Below are 14,092 nucleotides of genomic sequence, written 5' to 3' on the forward strand. Positions count from 1 at the left end.
TCCACCCTTTAAAATGGCGTCTGGGTCTGTAAACGACAAACCGTAAACTGTCAAAATGTGTCAGTATGTTGTATTAATTCCTGACATGCGTACGAAATGGTGGGGGTAGCTTTCTAGTGTTCGACACTTGGTGTGGTTTTAAGCTCACCGCCCTATATACACACATCCATATGGTACTTATGTACTTTCCTTTGCTGCTTATTTTGGCAGTCCACATGCCTTTCGAAGTTTATTTAAGAGTTCGACTTTGAGCGCGTTGCGGCTGTGTTGAGGCACACTTGCTGAACTTAGTTCCGGATTCAGCTGAGCTGGTGTGAGGGTGTGCGGTTTTACTTGCACTCTGTTGTGCCTTCCCAAATCTTTGTTGTTTGGTCGCCGTTTGTAAGCCGAATCGGGCTAGTCGGCCATAGCGCTGTCAACTTGCCTGCCACCAGCGTTAGCTCAAAAACTGGTGGTGTGCTTGCCTTTAGCTCGAGCACATGTCCGTTGTCAGTGGACCATCGATCAGTTGCATTGTTGAATTTAAGTGAACCTTTTTAACAAATTTGATTTGGTACCGTTACTTAATTGGCGAGAAGCAGTCTCAGTACCTCACAAAGCATATGCTGAGCACATGAAAATTTGTTAGCTTAAAATTTAAATAGATCGGGAAGGACTACGTGTAATACTGAGGAAACTATCACGCATTGTAGCTAATCAAGCACTTACTAGTTTTGTATAGGCAGGAAGAAACGACGCGAATAAAATACTAAATGAGTTTTTTTTTTTCCTTGGAAACGTACATACGGGTATCCTAGTCCAAAAACAATCGAATATGCATATACTCTTGACGATTACATATTCGTAAATACTTAATGGCTGCCGCTGTGCTGTGGCGTGATTTTAGGCGCGAACGTTTGCGTACTGCCAGTAATAAGTCAGCTAATTAGGCCCAAAGCGATACGCTCGGCAAATACGCTGTGTGGGGCGGCATTTGCGGGTGCTTCGAGACATTTTTTTGCGTTTCGTTTTCCTGCTTTCTTTACTGCCGGCACGTGTGTGGGCGTACGAAGATATTCGGGATACAAATGGTTGTAGTTACGAGCTGCATGTAATTGTATGCGTGGCATTACCGTAATTTTAATTAATTTAATTCCGGCTTCAATGTCTTTATTTCGTGCGCTTGCTTTATTGTTGCTACATTTCGCAGAATTGTTCACGAATTCTCTCTTTTTTCATTTGCAGATATTTAAAAGTACCGTTGTGGAATTCGTGAATGGGCTTGGATAAATAACTGAAAAGCACCGCGAGACAAGCAAGGAGCTATACACGAGCGAATGCTGGAATGAATATATAAAAAAGTACCAAGATCCTTCAAGAATTTGAAAGGCCAACAAAGAAGGAAAGTTTTTCGTGGCAAATGGGGGCTATGCACACGCAAGTGGCGGAAATTAGGGCTAGAAAAACAAGTTAATTAGTGAGGCTAAGGGCAGCGGAGATATGCACCGAGGAGAATATGCACACAGAGTTGTTAATTGAATAGCATTGCGTCAAACGAGCAAAAGCGTAAGAAAGTTAAGTGCGAAAATAAAAGGAAGACAAGAAAACTCTGAGACAAATCAACAGCGGCATTGCAGACCGGCTATAAAAGCAGAAGCAGAATTAGTTTGAATTAAGCAAAACACAGCGTGGACGGACTGCAAGGTGCTTCCGCCTTCGCGATCCGGTCATTTGCAATGTTGTACTCCGCCGCGCATCAGCCGAATCGCTTCATTAGAGCGTGGTGAGTGCTGCGCGAGGCAAGAGTGCAGACTGTGACTGTGAGCTGAAACTGCAAATGGAACGCAAAGTCAGCACCAACTAAAGGCACCACGATAACTATATATAATATATATGTATGTATGTATGTATGTAAGCAAATGCAGTTAGAGATGCACGTTCGTGAATTCGCATTGCTTCCAAGTTGTGTACAAGTTTCGACGCTGTAAATTAAATTGCAACTTCCGAAGGCTGTAAGCCGAAAGCGGAAAGTGAAAATAAAACGGAAAAACAGGATAATGTTCGACGCAGGTATACTGAGTGTGCAGGAATAAAAAATCGAAATAAAAGTCAAAGCAAAGTGCTCGTTGCTATAATAATAAAACAACAGCAGCAACAACAAAACAACGCACAATGGATTTGCTAAAAGTGCAACGAGCAACGCCATTATCGGTGGCGACGTTACGCCGTAAGCAAACTAAAAGTGTCACAACAACAACAACAGCAGCGCCAGCATGCGCTACTGCCACGCCTGGGAGCACTTGCACAAACGCGGCCCCAAGAAGCTGCAGTTCAATGCCGTTGGCATGTAAAGCTGCGTTGCAAGCGCTCTCTACAACAACAACAACTGTAGCGCCAACAACCCGCATCGGCAGCAGCAGCAGCGAGGGCAAGGAAAGCGCTGCCACGTCGGAACAGGCGCTGCCGCGTCTGTTGGCGGCTACCAGCTGGGGCGGCTGGCGCCACTGCATCGTTGGCCTTGTGACGTTGCTGGTGTTCACAGCGAATTTCAACAGCAGCGTCGGCCAAATCGATTGGGATGATGACGATGATCCAGGTTAGTCTCACCAATTCGCCTCTTCTGTTTGTTGTTGCTATCATTTTCAATTCATTTGGCAGGAAATTCGCACTGCTCCTGCAATAACTTATCTCTGTGCAATGCTAGGTCATGCCAACCACACACACACACACACACACACACACAGACATACACACACCTGAACAATTGAAAAAACAATTGTTGTGGCTTCGCGCAGCAAAAAATGAACTAAATTAAGCGTAACAAGAACAGCGCGTTGCACGTTGGTGGGGGAGCACAGCACATTAACAAGAGGCAGCACTTGTAATGTAGTCATTTCATATTAATTTCAATGCCAAACACTCTTCGTCGGCGCATAGCTACACAAGCACATCCTCTTGCAATGTAGAATTCTGCTTAATTGAAATCATGTAAACGACGCGGCTTCCCTTCTCCCCTCAAAGGTGCTGCTGGCGCGTTTAAAGTATTCAATTACAGCAGCCTTCAAGCACACACAAACACACACACACACACGCAAAGAAAGACACWGAAAGCAAGCATAATCGCGCTTGACGCATTGACAAAGGGGCAAAATGGGTCAGCCGACATAATTTTATTGAGTTGGTTGTATGCGAATGATAATGGCGTTTGGCGCTTTGCCTTTTCGCTTTGGGCTGTCGGTCTTGGCGTTGTCATTACTTTCAAATTAATTTGCGCCATCATAACGCTTTTCGCTGTGTTTTTAAGGTTGACAAAAGGTGTCTGCGCTTTATAAGTGAATTATAGCGCCCCCACTGGCTAGAGTTTCAAAAGCGATTATACTGAATCCCCCTGCCTCATTAACACCATTGAAGAATTCAAAGGAGAGGGAGAAGTTCTAAAATACTTTAAAAATAATTTAAAACATTCAATATGAAACTGAAAATTGAAGTTATGGCTGAGAAGGTCTGCAAATCCTAAACAAATTGTTTAATTTTATTTTTTTTGCAATGAAATATTTACAGTAAGAAAAATTGTTAACTTCGGCGGATCTTGTCAATATCCCATAATAGTTGTGTAGCCGGGTTCCGACAAGATAGATAAAACGACTTGTGCGAAATGTCAGATCGATATATTAACTGTACAATTCGCGGCACTAGTTTTCGTATATACGAACAGACAGAAAGATAGATGCCCACACTGATCATTTATAAAGGCTGATTCAAATCGAGTAGTCCAATTTTTGAAAGAAAAAATACAGAGACTTCAAATTTAATAAGAAATGTTTATTATCTCTTTCAAATGTTGGCTGCGGCTACGTTTCAGACGGCTCATCCAATGAAGCTGCGAGCTGGCACTGGTAGCTGTAGTGATGCTTTGCTCCAAAGCCTGAATTGAAGCGTGATTACCCACATAGACTTTCGACTTTACATATTCTCACAGGAAAAAGTTTAACGGTGTGATATAACACGTCTTGGTGGCTACTTGGCCGTCCCAAAATGTGAAATTATCTGCGCACCGAAGTGTTCTCTCAATAAATCCATTGATTGATGTGATGTGCGGGAAATGGCACCGCCTTATTGAAACCGAATTTCGCCGAGATCACGAGCTTCAATTTCAGACATCAAATAGTCGGTTACCATGGCGCGCTAACGGTCGCTATTGACGATTACGGTTTCATGCACATAATTTTTGAAGAAATATGGACTTATGATTTCACCGACTTTAAAATGTTGAATTTTTTTTGTAGCTTTTCAAGAACCCATAGAGCGAAACTATGTCGCTTGGGAAGTTCGAGCGGCTTCGGTACTTGCATAAGTTGGCTTTTGAAAGATTTTAATTTAAGTTCTCATCGCAAAATGCGCCAAGTCCTTCCATACATCAGTCCGAGTTACTGCGAACGGCACCAAATCAACTCTCCACAGGCTTTATATATACTCTCAGCTACGACTGCTATACTTTCTTCACGGCGTGTTGGACATGATCTATTCGGTCGAATATTATCCAAATATCGCGAATAGTACGCTTAGTAGGCCGATTATGTTGACCATATATTGAGGGAAGCGCGCGAAACACATTCCCTATAAAACGTGAGTTTTCATAATAAAGTTGTACAATTTATAAGCGTTGCTGAGACGTATGTACTTCCGCGCTGAAATGCCAACCAATACTAAACAAACATAACAAGATAGCTGGACACGAATCACCACTGATCTGTTAAGAAAGCTTAAAGAAAAACCTATATTTGAAGATAAACTTGCACTCTGTTCTTCAAATCAAATATCATTACTTAAATATAAGTACAATCGGATTAGCTTTAAACCATCTAATAAATTAGCGTTAATCTCCGGATGAACTTAAAAAGTCATTAAAAGCGAACCAAACAAATCTGACTAGGACTGCCGAATGTTTGCTGCGCCCTGTCCCAAAAGTGATGTGAACACACATACATCGTTTATATTTATGGTATGTTTAATTGTAATTAAGCATAATTCATGCAGAGGTTTCTTGATATGAAAAGAAAGAAATTTTGACAATTTTACGACATTCTCGAAGGCGCAACCCGACGTTTTTAACAACCATTTGTTTCCTTTAGGAATATAGTCAGAAAGTAATAATAACTACATCAACTTAAAAGAGTAAAGCAAAGGTTGAGAATTGTTTATATATTCGTTTGGAAATTCTATATGTGAGAATGTGCGGAAACCACAGTAGTGTGCCGCAACAGCCGTTGTCAGCAGGTAGCTGAATATGAACAGCAGTCGCGTGTTTTCACAAAATTCCATTTCGCCGTATAACTTCATTAATTATCTGCGCTGGGTGATGATGGGGAATATTTACTCCACGCTGAATGCTAATTCTTGATTTGAAACTAGTGACTTCGGTAATTACTATACCGTGTGTGTGGAAATCGTGATTATAAAGCCCGCATGTTTGACTGACAGTCGGGTTTTGTACCATATTAAATTTAAATTTTCTTTGGATGCCTAGGGTAAGCCCACGCAAGTGTCCTTCACCCTTGCCGCTCTCTGCCTGCTAAATGTCAGCGGCAAATGCGTGTGCTCTTTCGCCAGTTCCTTCCTTGGGCTCACCAGCTCATACTGCGTCGTGCGGGGCGCCATGAAGAATTCCAGATTGCATAAAATCACTGATTGTTGTAATGCTCACGCACGCTTTGAACGCTGACGATGACACGCATGTGTATCCTTCTGCTTAATTTGTAAGCGTATATATTGATATACATTCCCACACATGTGTATGTATTGGATTGCGGTATAAATGTGTAGCGGTTTATGCAGTGACTAATAGCTGTATTAAGTGCGCCGTATTTATGCGCAAAAACCACAAGCATTTGAACTATTTGCCGACGATTTGCTGCTGGCATTTTGACTGCTCCTTGTTTTTTTTCAGCCCCGACCGCTTACTAATATTTACTCGACAAGTGGATTAGAAAGGTGCCACAGCACGTAATTGCGCGCCTTTGCCACAGAGCCGTATGTGCCGCCGATATACATGTGTGGATAGTAACTAACGCATATCCGAGCTTGCCAACATTTGCACAGTGACGGATTGAAAAGTTCGGGAGCTCCTCAAATCGATTCAATTTTGAATAAAGGAGAGGAAAAGTGACTAGATTGTAAGGGTCAGTTCCACAGATCTACTACAGAGTGCTATGTGAGAAATTAAAAAAAGGAAGAAAAAAGTTATTTATCGGACTAACTGAAAGGAGTTCATCTGTTTTACTCTGAATCTGATATTGTTGCCAAACTCTTTTTATACCAAATTGAGAAAAAAAAGGTCTAGAAGAACCCAAATCGCCTTGATTATTTCATGATCACTACCGAGAAGTGAAACCTTTTTGGTTGATTCATAAAAACGATAAGCCTGAAACATTACCTGAAATTTCCAAAAACCCGATTTATTTTAGTTACACTGTTGCTACTCAGCTACAAACAGTTACACACCGAAATTTGTTTGTATGTTTTCTGTATGTCTTCGGCAACTTAATAATATTTACAACTATCGTCGACTTACTTGCACATATCTGTTTACGTACAAATCCTGATACTCGAATGTGTCAGCAGTGAGTTGTCGTACAGCTGGTGTTGTTTTTGTAGTCGTTGTTGTTATTACTTCATGCTACTGAAACTACTGCCGTAATTTGTGAAGGAAACACTTCATCTTCCATAAACCTCCGCTCCCCCAGGAGTTCTTATGCGCTAATACCGACCCGCACGCCTTAAAGTATGCCTCACTATATGAATATGTTCTTTCACACACATAAATACTCATTTATAACACGCTTAGAGCTAGTTGGCCACCTGATGTGCACGTTCATAACCTGCTTTACCTCTGCCACGGCGCTTTGCTTTTCACTCATAGTGTGTGGGGGAACTGGTGGCTCGTTTGTACTGTGCCTTGTCTTAAACTATAAGTAAGAAATAATAGTAATATTGTAGAAATTATTTTTCACATAGAGGAATCGCCATAAGCTTGGTCAAATACACTAGTGACTAGAACGAATTTTAAAACTAGAATTTTTTTTCTTTGTTTATAAAATTATTGTTATTTATCCTGATGCTGATTATCGCAAAAATCCACTGAAATAACAATTTCTTATATTTTCAAACGGTTTTCTCCAATATGAGCAGCATAGATTATGTAGGTTCGCGTTGACATAGACAAAAGAGAGGGATATCACACTAACCAAAATTCTCCCAAATCAAACTAATTGAGTAACGTTGTCGTTATTTTCAGACACAAATTTTTTTGCAGTGAAAAAGTTGAAGTTTATGTTCCACAAACTTACACCACAACACGTTGGAAACTACACCACTGTGCATCGATCGAATTTAGTGGCCTGGACTGCTGAAAAAATGTAGGTGTGTGTGTATATGCGAGTGTACGTCGGTACTTCTTCATTCGTTTATTGCCGCTGTCGGTCGAAAATGTTGGATTGGCTGTTAGCACGCGACGTTCTTGCTTTAAAAAATGAAATTATAATTTATAATTTTTTGCTGAGACACATTGTGGCTAGATGACGGTGGGATTTGCTGCCAACTCAGCACGTGCCCCATCCGATTTGCACCCTCGCTGAACCGTCCCGCTGAACGGCCACTGACAGCTCAGTTCGTTGAGACAATGCCATGGAATTTACATTCATAGATATCGAAGCAGTAAACCTGCTGGCACTATTCGCACTTTTACTTTGCTTTGTTTGCGTGTGTCTCGGCTGCACGGCAAGTGTGATGTGTGGTAGTCGACATTTCGCTCGTCCACCGTCGCTCACTCAAGCGCATAATTTTCTGTAGCGTGACTGAGCGTTCCTCCGACAATACGTGGCAAGCTGTGCCTGTTTTGCTAACAGACACACTTGGTGCCCCAGTCTGTCGGCACGCTGGTCCAAGGTTTCTTACATTTATAGCACCTCCGCTGCATGCAACCGATTTTGTGTGAGTATGTGTGTGTGCTTGCTAAGCGAGTACTTATTTAACTGGCAACTTCTAAAAATATCCATACATATTGCCAATAAGTCCATGTGTCACGTGCTACGTAGCCAGAGTGTGGGGGCACCGACGAACCCAATCACTCGTCTCGTTCACGACGAATAACAACGTGACAATGTAAAAATTTAATTTTCAGTTCGTTGTAAGGAGGAAGTGTCATTTTAACTAAAAATATACGTTTTAGCTGCCATAAGTGATGTGAAGTAGATTAGGTGTGCAGTTGGTTGTGTCTTTTTGGTCAAGCACCAGACTCTGTGGGGCGTTATGATGGATTATAGAGTGCTAGTAAAGAAAATAACCGCTGAGACAAACAATTTTGCCCGCAACTGCTGCTGTCAAACTCAATATTTGCTTATTCCGTCACTTAATTATCACACTCCTACAGGTGGGGACTTTTAAGAGTTACTAGCATAAAAGATTCGTCGCTATTAATCGTATTTTGACGTCACTGATGGAAGTTGCAAGCATTCTTAATATTGTAAGTCTTCAAAATCTTATGAAACATAATGAATTTTTCCTATAAAGAGAAAGTCTGATTTGGTAATCCATCAATATATGAATTTATAATTAAAATATAGAAAAATAACTCGATAAAATCACCATAAATAGTTACAGGTTTGTCCAAAAAGTATTAGGATTGCGATTTAAATAAATTTATTGAACTAATCGTTGCAACTCTTTAAAAAATTTCAAAATAGGCTCCTTCTCCGGAATAGCCCTGAGATCCGAGGTGCATGCTACATGCCTCTTTGTCTCGGGATCATACTCAAAGATTCGTGACCTGTGCTTACGTTACTGAAAAATTGTAGGTCACTTTCACACATGTTACAATTTTCGTGGCACACTTTCTTTTGCCGCAATTTCTGGTCATCAGTGAGCACTTTTGGGACCATCTTCCGTCATAATATCATGAACCACAGATTTCGATAAATCTAACATCTGGGTAATTAAACGAATACTCAGTCGATGGTCTGAGTTCAAAGCTTTGCGCACACGAGTCATATTGGCGAAAAGGTTTGTCCTGACTCTCCAGGTCCTCGGAGACTACGGACCAGCCTCTCTAGGGCTAGGACAGCCCTCTACCGAATCCAGTCGGTTCGCGGTCGCTCCGTGGTACAGTCACGCTGGAGAAAATTCAGTCTCTTTATTTTCCGGACAAACTCTCTATAAGAATATCTCGCTTAGTAAGTTTCATTGCATCTTGAAATGTGAAATATTCGTTCTAAGTTTGGAAGGTAAGATAGGTTGCAGTAAAGGCAAGAAACGTCTTGTCTACATTACGAAGATTTATCTATTTGTTTTGATTTCCTAGTCTAGTTTTAGTTTATGGCAATGTGTACATAGTAATGCGATGCATGGTTGTTCAGAGAATTACTTTTCGTCGGTTTTCAGCTGAATTATACGCGGATAACATCGCCTTTTCTTACGTAGGAGAGACTTAAGGTAAATCGGCTATCCCGGTTCATCGAAAGGACTCTAGATGTCGTTGCATTACAAGGTGTTGGAGTAGTGGACAACCCAAAATGCTTCTAATTTTATGAAACGATGAATTGAGTTTCATAGCAAGGGTCATTACAGAGCATTTATATTTCGGATGTCAACTTCAACGGAATCGACAGAATGCAGAGCATACACAGAATATTGAATCGTTAGGCGTTGCCTTTGCGAAGACCCAGCCGTCAGCCGGTTGAGGTCCATTTAATAGTAAGAACTAGAGCGGAAAAAACGTAGAAAATTTGTAAATTCCTCAGATTTTTTGATAATTTTTTTTTTGTAACTTACTTAGAAGTTTAAGGCTTAAGTGTGACGCTTGCAACGCCCTGTATCAACAAGGCAACCGCCACAGATTTGTTATTTCAATATTCTCTAGTGGGTTGCGAGTAAGAATTTCCATAAACTACTTTGCTTATTATGCTTAAATCAATAATGAAGTCAGTTTCTAATTAAAATTAGTTTAATGCTTTTTAACTTTACTTAGCAGTTGTTGGCTAAACTGCTTCAATGGATATTAAAAGCAACTAAGCAAGAATGAATGAAAACATAAAATTTGCTACAACGGATGTTTGTTGTTTGTTGAAGTGAGCAGCAGCGAAGGATAACAACACGAGGAAAAACAATCGCAGCGAACAAAACACACACGCATGCCTCCAATGCAGCGAGGAGGGTATAAGTGCATTGCAATCAACAGCGAGTACTTGCAAACTGCTCCTGTGCATCCACACATACACACACACATGTGCTTAGGAATGTAGCACACTTGTGTGACGTGTTTATTGTGCAAATATTCTTTTCACGTTCTTCTGTCTGCCTCACCGGCTGGGTTGGCTGGCCAACAATGGAGTGCTGCGATGCCATTGTATTTGTTTGCGCTCAACTCCGATACCCCTGTGCAAGTGGACTTAAATTGCTGTTTGTGTGAGTGTGTGCTGGTCATTGTCAAGTGTTTATTGTTGTTTTCGCTTTATTGTGATATTCATGAACGTGTAAAGTGTGCAGTCATTAGAATAAGTTGCAGCGCTGGAGCGAGCCATTTACACCCCTTTAATTATCCGCACAGTCAACCGGCTAACATGCCTGCTCGTGCTTCCTCTGTTTGCGTACACCAACACTCAGCCGAAGGTTGTTGAAAGGTGAAAGGAATTTGAAGTGTTGATATGCTGGAATAACGGCATTTTTACAATACAATTTTGCTTAGTTGAATGACTACAAATGGGCCTGCATGAAACTCGTTTGCTCAGCAGCAGACATTATTTGCTTTTGTTGTCTGAAGATTCGATCAACCGGAATTCTAATAAGCACTCATCAAAGTAGTATAGAATCATTTTTCGTGGAAGGTCTATTAAACAAGACAATGAACTTTTGATCTCCGTATATAGAAAAACTGGGGTCTTTATGTGGCTCCACGTGGTGGTCTTATAAGCAAGTACCAAATACTGTTTTTAAATACCAGCCAAGAAACTCGTTACACCATGTCAGCGAGTGCTGACCCATCGGCTGAAAGAACCCGTCTCTCCATCAACCTCTTACGGTGCTTGGGGTGCGAATGGACTTGCGCGCCGTATGAACTCGCCCTCAGTGCCCAAGTGGCGGCACTGAAGCGTTATTTTTCTGCTTATAACTGCCACAAGCGCCGGTTATGGCATATCATTTGTGTAGTGCTGTCTCTCGCCGATGACCATTTACTGCTTTCCACATTTCATTGTGTTTCGGCGCATTTCATGCAGATCCTCGTATTTTTGACGGTTCCAGCGCCACATTGTGCTCGTAGCTGCAGACAATGCCGCTGCTCACCAGCCATCGCTTGTGGTGTGTCCTGCGTCAGTGTCGCATTGCATTGTACACAAATCAAAAGGATAACTTCATCGTGTGATGCATTGGTTGTCCTTTTCTTATTGTTGAGACTGCAAAGTGCCGCCAGCACCAAATGGACGCCGCAGTTCTAGTGGTGGGAGCAAGGGCTGGGGCGTTGGTATGGCCTCCGTGTTGGTTATGCTGAATGCTTGAACGAATTTGAATTTCTGCTTGTCTAACAACTGCCTCTGTTTGGGCTGATGCTTGTTTTCATGCGCTTTTTTGCACGTCCTTCATCGTCGTTATTGTTGCGGAAATGTTGCTGTTGCTTTGAATTTTTCGTGGCCGTTGGCGGCTGGCGTCGGATTAGCATGCGAATTTTGCATAAATCAATGCACAATTTATAGACTTTGACGGCAATTCAGACCAACAGTTTCAGTTTCTGGCAGTGCCAGCTGTTGTAACGGTTAAGCTTTGCATTTATTTTTGCCATTTAGCTGTGTTTGATGGAGCCTAGCAGCATGTAAGATACATTTTAGTCAACTTTGAATTTGGCTATTTATTCCGATGGTGGTTGCAGAGTTGACCCACTTTGCTAATAAAGGCAATTTTGAACCCTTTCGGGGTGCCTACAAACTACGCAGATGATTGAAGAGGCGGAAAACCTTTAATTTAAATAGAGAATCCACATAAGATGTTATAAGGAGTAAGGTAGAGAAATAGAGGGGTACAGATTGATACCTATGTATGTAATATTAAGACCATGAAACTGGAGTAAACCGCAGGATAAAGGACGCCATAATTTAGTAGTAAGAGATAGACTTTCGACTCACGCGATATTCGCAAATGGAATACTGAAGTGAGTGAGAGCTATCATAGTCTATATGTCAAAAGAAGAGCCTGCTTTTGACGAAAATATAATTGGGAGAGACCGTAAATCGGTTATCTTGTCTTTAACTGTAAACGACATGTGGCTAAGTAAATTGCTGGAGTTTAAGTAAACGACGCACTTTTCACTTTGAAAAGGTGGAGTGGTACACTTTAGTGTGCCATGTGTTTGCCCTTGCCTCGTAAGTATATTTGCGCAATTTCGAATACTACTTTCCTCACTCGGCAGAAGCCATTTTGACACATGACAAACGCAGTTTTGTGAGAAAGTTTTGCATTTGTCACTCTTTCCGTTTCTTTGCTCTTGTTTGTTGTTGTAAAATTTTAGTACCTTTGGGCACAGCAGAAAAGTTATATCAACTCGGTGAAATAGTTCTCTGTTGAATGTATTAGGCGGAAAGTTTTAATTAGCAGAAGTCGGTTTCCAGCACTCTCACACATCGGCATGGCACTTGAACATTTTCTAACGTAAATGCGATGCATGGGAGTAGCCTGCGCTTACGGGTTTATAGTATCTATGTGCTCAGCAATATTCTTCTCTAAAAGAAGTCAGTATGTTTTTTATGCAATCAGCATACGCGATCCGAGAATAGGGCCATGTAAGAGGATACATGCATATGACTCTGAAACAGTCACTGAGTACTGGCTGGCTGTCGGAAATGTCATTTAGATGTTTCATTCTAATCGAATAGCACCTTTCCAATCAATAGGAAAATATATGCTATTTAATTTAAAATATAGGTTCATTTCCGAAATATACTCTTGGCATTCAGTTAAAATACTGCTCTGATTATTAGGTGAGCTAGGGTCAAAAAAATGTAAAATCGGATCTCAGCCTAACCCCGATATAGGTTAGAGTAGGTAAATCGGCTTGATCCAGAAGCCACGTATGGACCAGTTTGGTACTTTGCGATACAAGTTAGAGTCCGCTTTCTAAGCCCAAGAAGAGTAGTCACCGTTTAGGATGCTAACGCAAATTTTATAAGACTCTGCGGCCACCAGATGCTTACAGCGTAGTCTTGCAATGCAGGACGGGTGCACCAGAGAAGCTCCATTGTTTCTTTGGTGCCCTGTTCTAGGCATTTTCTGCAGTCCTTCCGGTCTGACAGCTCCATCTTGCGGGCGTGTGTCGCCACCAGACAGCGATCAATTAGTATTCCCATCATGTTCCTATAGTCTCTTCTATCGAGGAATGCTGTGTACTTACGATCTACCGATTTGCACATATTTCGTTTCTCGGGTTTTGATTTTTTTGCTATGCATTTGTCGAGGTCGACAATAGTTTCCCAATGTCGACCACGTTTTCGGATGCTAGCCTTACACCATTCTTGGCATTTCATGTTGCTTTCGCAACAGCAAAGACTCCAGCCTAAAATATACTGCAGGGATCCCAACATCATCCATTTTCTAGCCAAAGGCAGGCTTAGTGCCAGTTCAAGAGCCGCCGTTGGAGTTGTTCCTAAAGCCCCCGTTATGCACAGGGCAGCGAGCCTCTGAACCCTTCCATGATATACATATCTCACATACAGATTTTCAACCATCAGTTTGACTTTCATTTCATCATCACTCAATGTGTGGTTGTCTTTATGAAACTTAAAAAACGTGTGTTTCTAATATTTGCCTTATCTCATAAACGTTAATATAATCTGGCCAATACTTAACACAGCTCTCATATACTTAATACAATATATCTTCGCAAAATTTAGTAAATGTATACTATAGCTTAATGCCGAAAATGTCTGAAATCGGTTCACAAACTAACCCAGCTCTCATAGAACACATACATATATTTTCATTATTTTGCAAATATGCTGATCAATATGTGAGTTATTTTCAAACAATTACGATGAAACATGTTCTCGAGCATAACTGAGTAATGCCATGAGTTCCA

The 14,092-nt window shown here is 41.3% G+C and overlaps 1 protein-coding gene and 1 long non-coding RNA gene across 2 annotated transcripts in view; both read left to right on the plus strand.

Moving 5' to 3' along the window:
* LOC108972538 overlaps positions 1 to 1,266 on the plus strand; it is a 32,949-nt gene extending 31,683 nt beyond the window's left edge. Inside the window, exon 2 of the long non-coding RNA XR_001993641.1 lies at positions 1,225 to 1,266. This is a non-coding gene — a long non-coding RNA (uncharacterized LOC108972538). The remainder of the gene's footprint in view (positions 1 to 1,224) is intronic.
* Positions 1,267 to 2,151: 885 nt separating this feature from the next.
* Positions 2,152 to 14,092, plus strand: part of LOC108971960 — a 144,545-nt gene continuing 132,604 nt past the window's right edge. The window contains exon 1 of the mRNA XM_018938331.1: positions 2,152 to 2,575. Coding sequence (XP_018793876.1) covers positions 2,152 to 2,575 — 424 coding nt within the window. The remainder of the gene's footprint in view (positions 2,576 to 14,092) is intronic.

This window comes from Bactrocera latifrons, unplaced genomic scaffold (genome assembly GCF_001853355.1).
Source record: "Bactrocera latifrons isolate USDA-ARS-PBARC rearing strain unplaced genomic scaffold, ASM185335v1 scaffold_11, whole genome shotgun sequence".
In the NCBI taxonomy this organism is placed as follows: domain Eukaryota; kingdom Metazoa; phylum Arthropoda; class Insecta; order Diptera; family Tephritidae; genus Bactrocera; species Bactrocera latifrons.